The 1,271-nt window shown below is 40.2% G+C and overlaps 1 protein-coding gene across 1 annotated transcript; it reads left to right on the top strand.

Annotated features, from left to right (window-relative positions):
* The first annotated feature begins 308 nt into the window (after positions 1-308).
* Positions 309-1,271, top strand: LOC130879324 (olfactory receptor 5B2-like). The gene has a single exon (XM_057777666.1). The coding sequence runs from the start codon at positions 321-323 to the stop codon at positions 1,269-1,271; it is 951 nt and encodes a 316-aa protein (XP_057633649.1). The 5' UTR covers positions 309-320.

The following is a 1,271-nucleotide window of genomic DNA, read 5'->3' as shown; positions in this document are numbered from 1 at the left end:
CTTCACACAACAAGTCTGAAGTGAGGACAACTATAAATATATGGAAGACAGTATTCCTTAATGTCTTGCAGATAAAAAATTGATGAGATGTACATTTCTGGTGACAATATTCCTCATCACCTTGCTAAATGAGGTGTGCACTCCATGAGATCTACATCTCTGATGAGTTGACCCCTAAATTATGTGCCAAACTCTCACTGCCTAAATCTGCAGTCTGTAGCAAATGACATGATAACTCATTGTATTTTTTTTTCATTTATCATTCTCTTTTTCTCTTTAATTCCCATTTCTGTAGGACATCTGTGGCTTCCAGATAATTGATGGAGAATTGTACCAAAGTGAGAGAGTTCATCCTTCTGGGAGTAACCAACAACCCAGGTCTGCAAGTTCCCCTCTTTATTATGTTCACTTGCATCTACTGCGTTGATGCGGTTGGAAACCTGGGAATGATCATGTTGGTTCTTGTAGACTCTCATCTCCACACACCCATGTCCTTTTTCCTCTGTAACCTGTCTCTGGTAGACTTGGGTTACTCCTCAGCTGCCACTCCTACAGTCATTTCTGAGTTTTTCGTAGTCTCCAAAGTGGTTTCTTATAATGCGTGTGCTGCTCAGATGTTCTTTTTCATAGGCTTTGCCACTGGGGAAAATTATCTCTTAGCGTCAATGGCCTATGACCACTATGCAGCCGTGTGCAACCTCCTGCATTATTCCACCAGGATGACAACAAGTGTTTGTATCCGCCTGAACATTGGTTGTTATATCTGTGGTTTCTTGAATGCCATTTTTCATGTTGGGGACATATTCAGTCTCTCATTTGGCAAATCCAATGTGGTCCATCACTTTTTCTGTGATGTTCCAGCACTCATGGCTCTGTCTTGCTCCAATATACACCTCAAAATGAAGTGGTTCTTGTTTTTTGCAACCTTCAATGTCTTCTTTGCTCTTCTGATTATCTTAGTTTTCTATACTTTCATATTTGTTACCATCTTGAAGATGAAGTCAGATAGAGGACATCAAAAGGTCTTGTCCACCTGTGCCTCCCACCTCACCACAGTCTCCATATTTTATAGCACCGTCATTTTCATGTACTTACAGCCTAGCTTCAGTCATTCCATGGATGCTGATAAAATAGCATCTATGTTCTACACTATGATCATCCCCACACTGAATCCTTTGGTCTACAGTCTGAGGAACAAGGAAGTTAACAATGCATTTAAGAAAGTAGTTAAGAGGGTAAACATTTTATGTAAGAGTGAGATTTCAGACTGA

Source organism: Chionomys nivalis, chromosome 8 (assembly GCF_950005125.1).
Source record: "Chionomys nivalis chromosome 8, mChiNiv1.1, whole genome shotgun sequence".
In the NCBI taxonomy this organism is placed as follows: domain Eukaryota; kingdom Metazoa; phylum Chordata; class Mammalia; order Rodentia; family Cricetidae; genus Chionomys; species Chionomys nivalis.
Note: the sequence above shows the minus strand (reverse complement) of the source record. Positions and strands in the feature narration are given on the sequence as shown.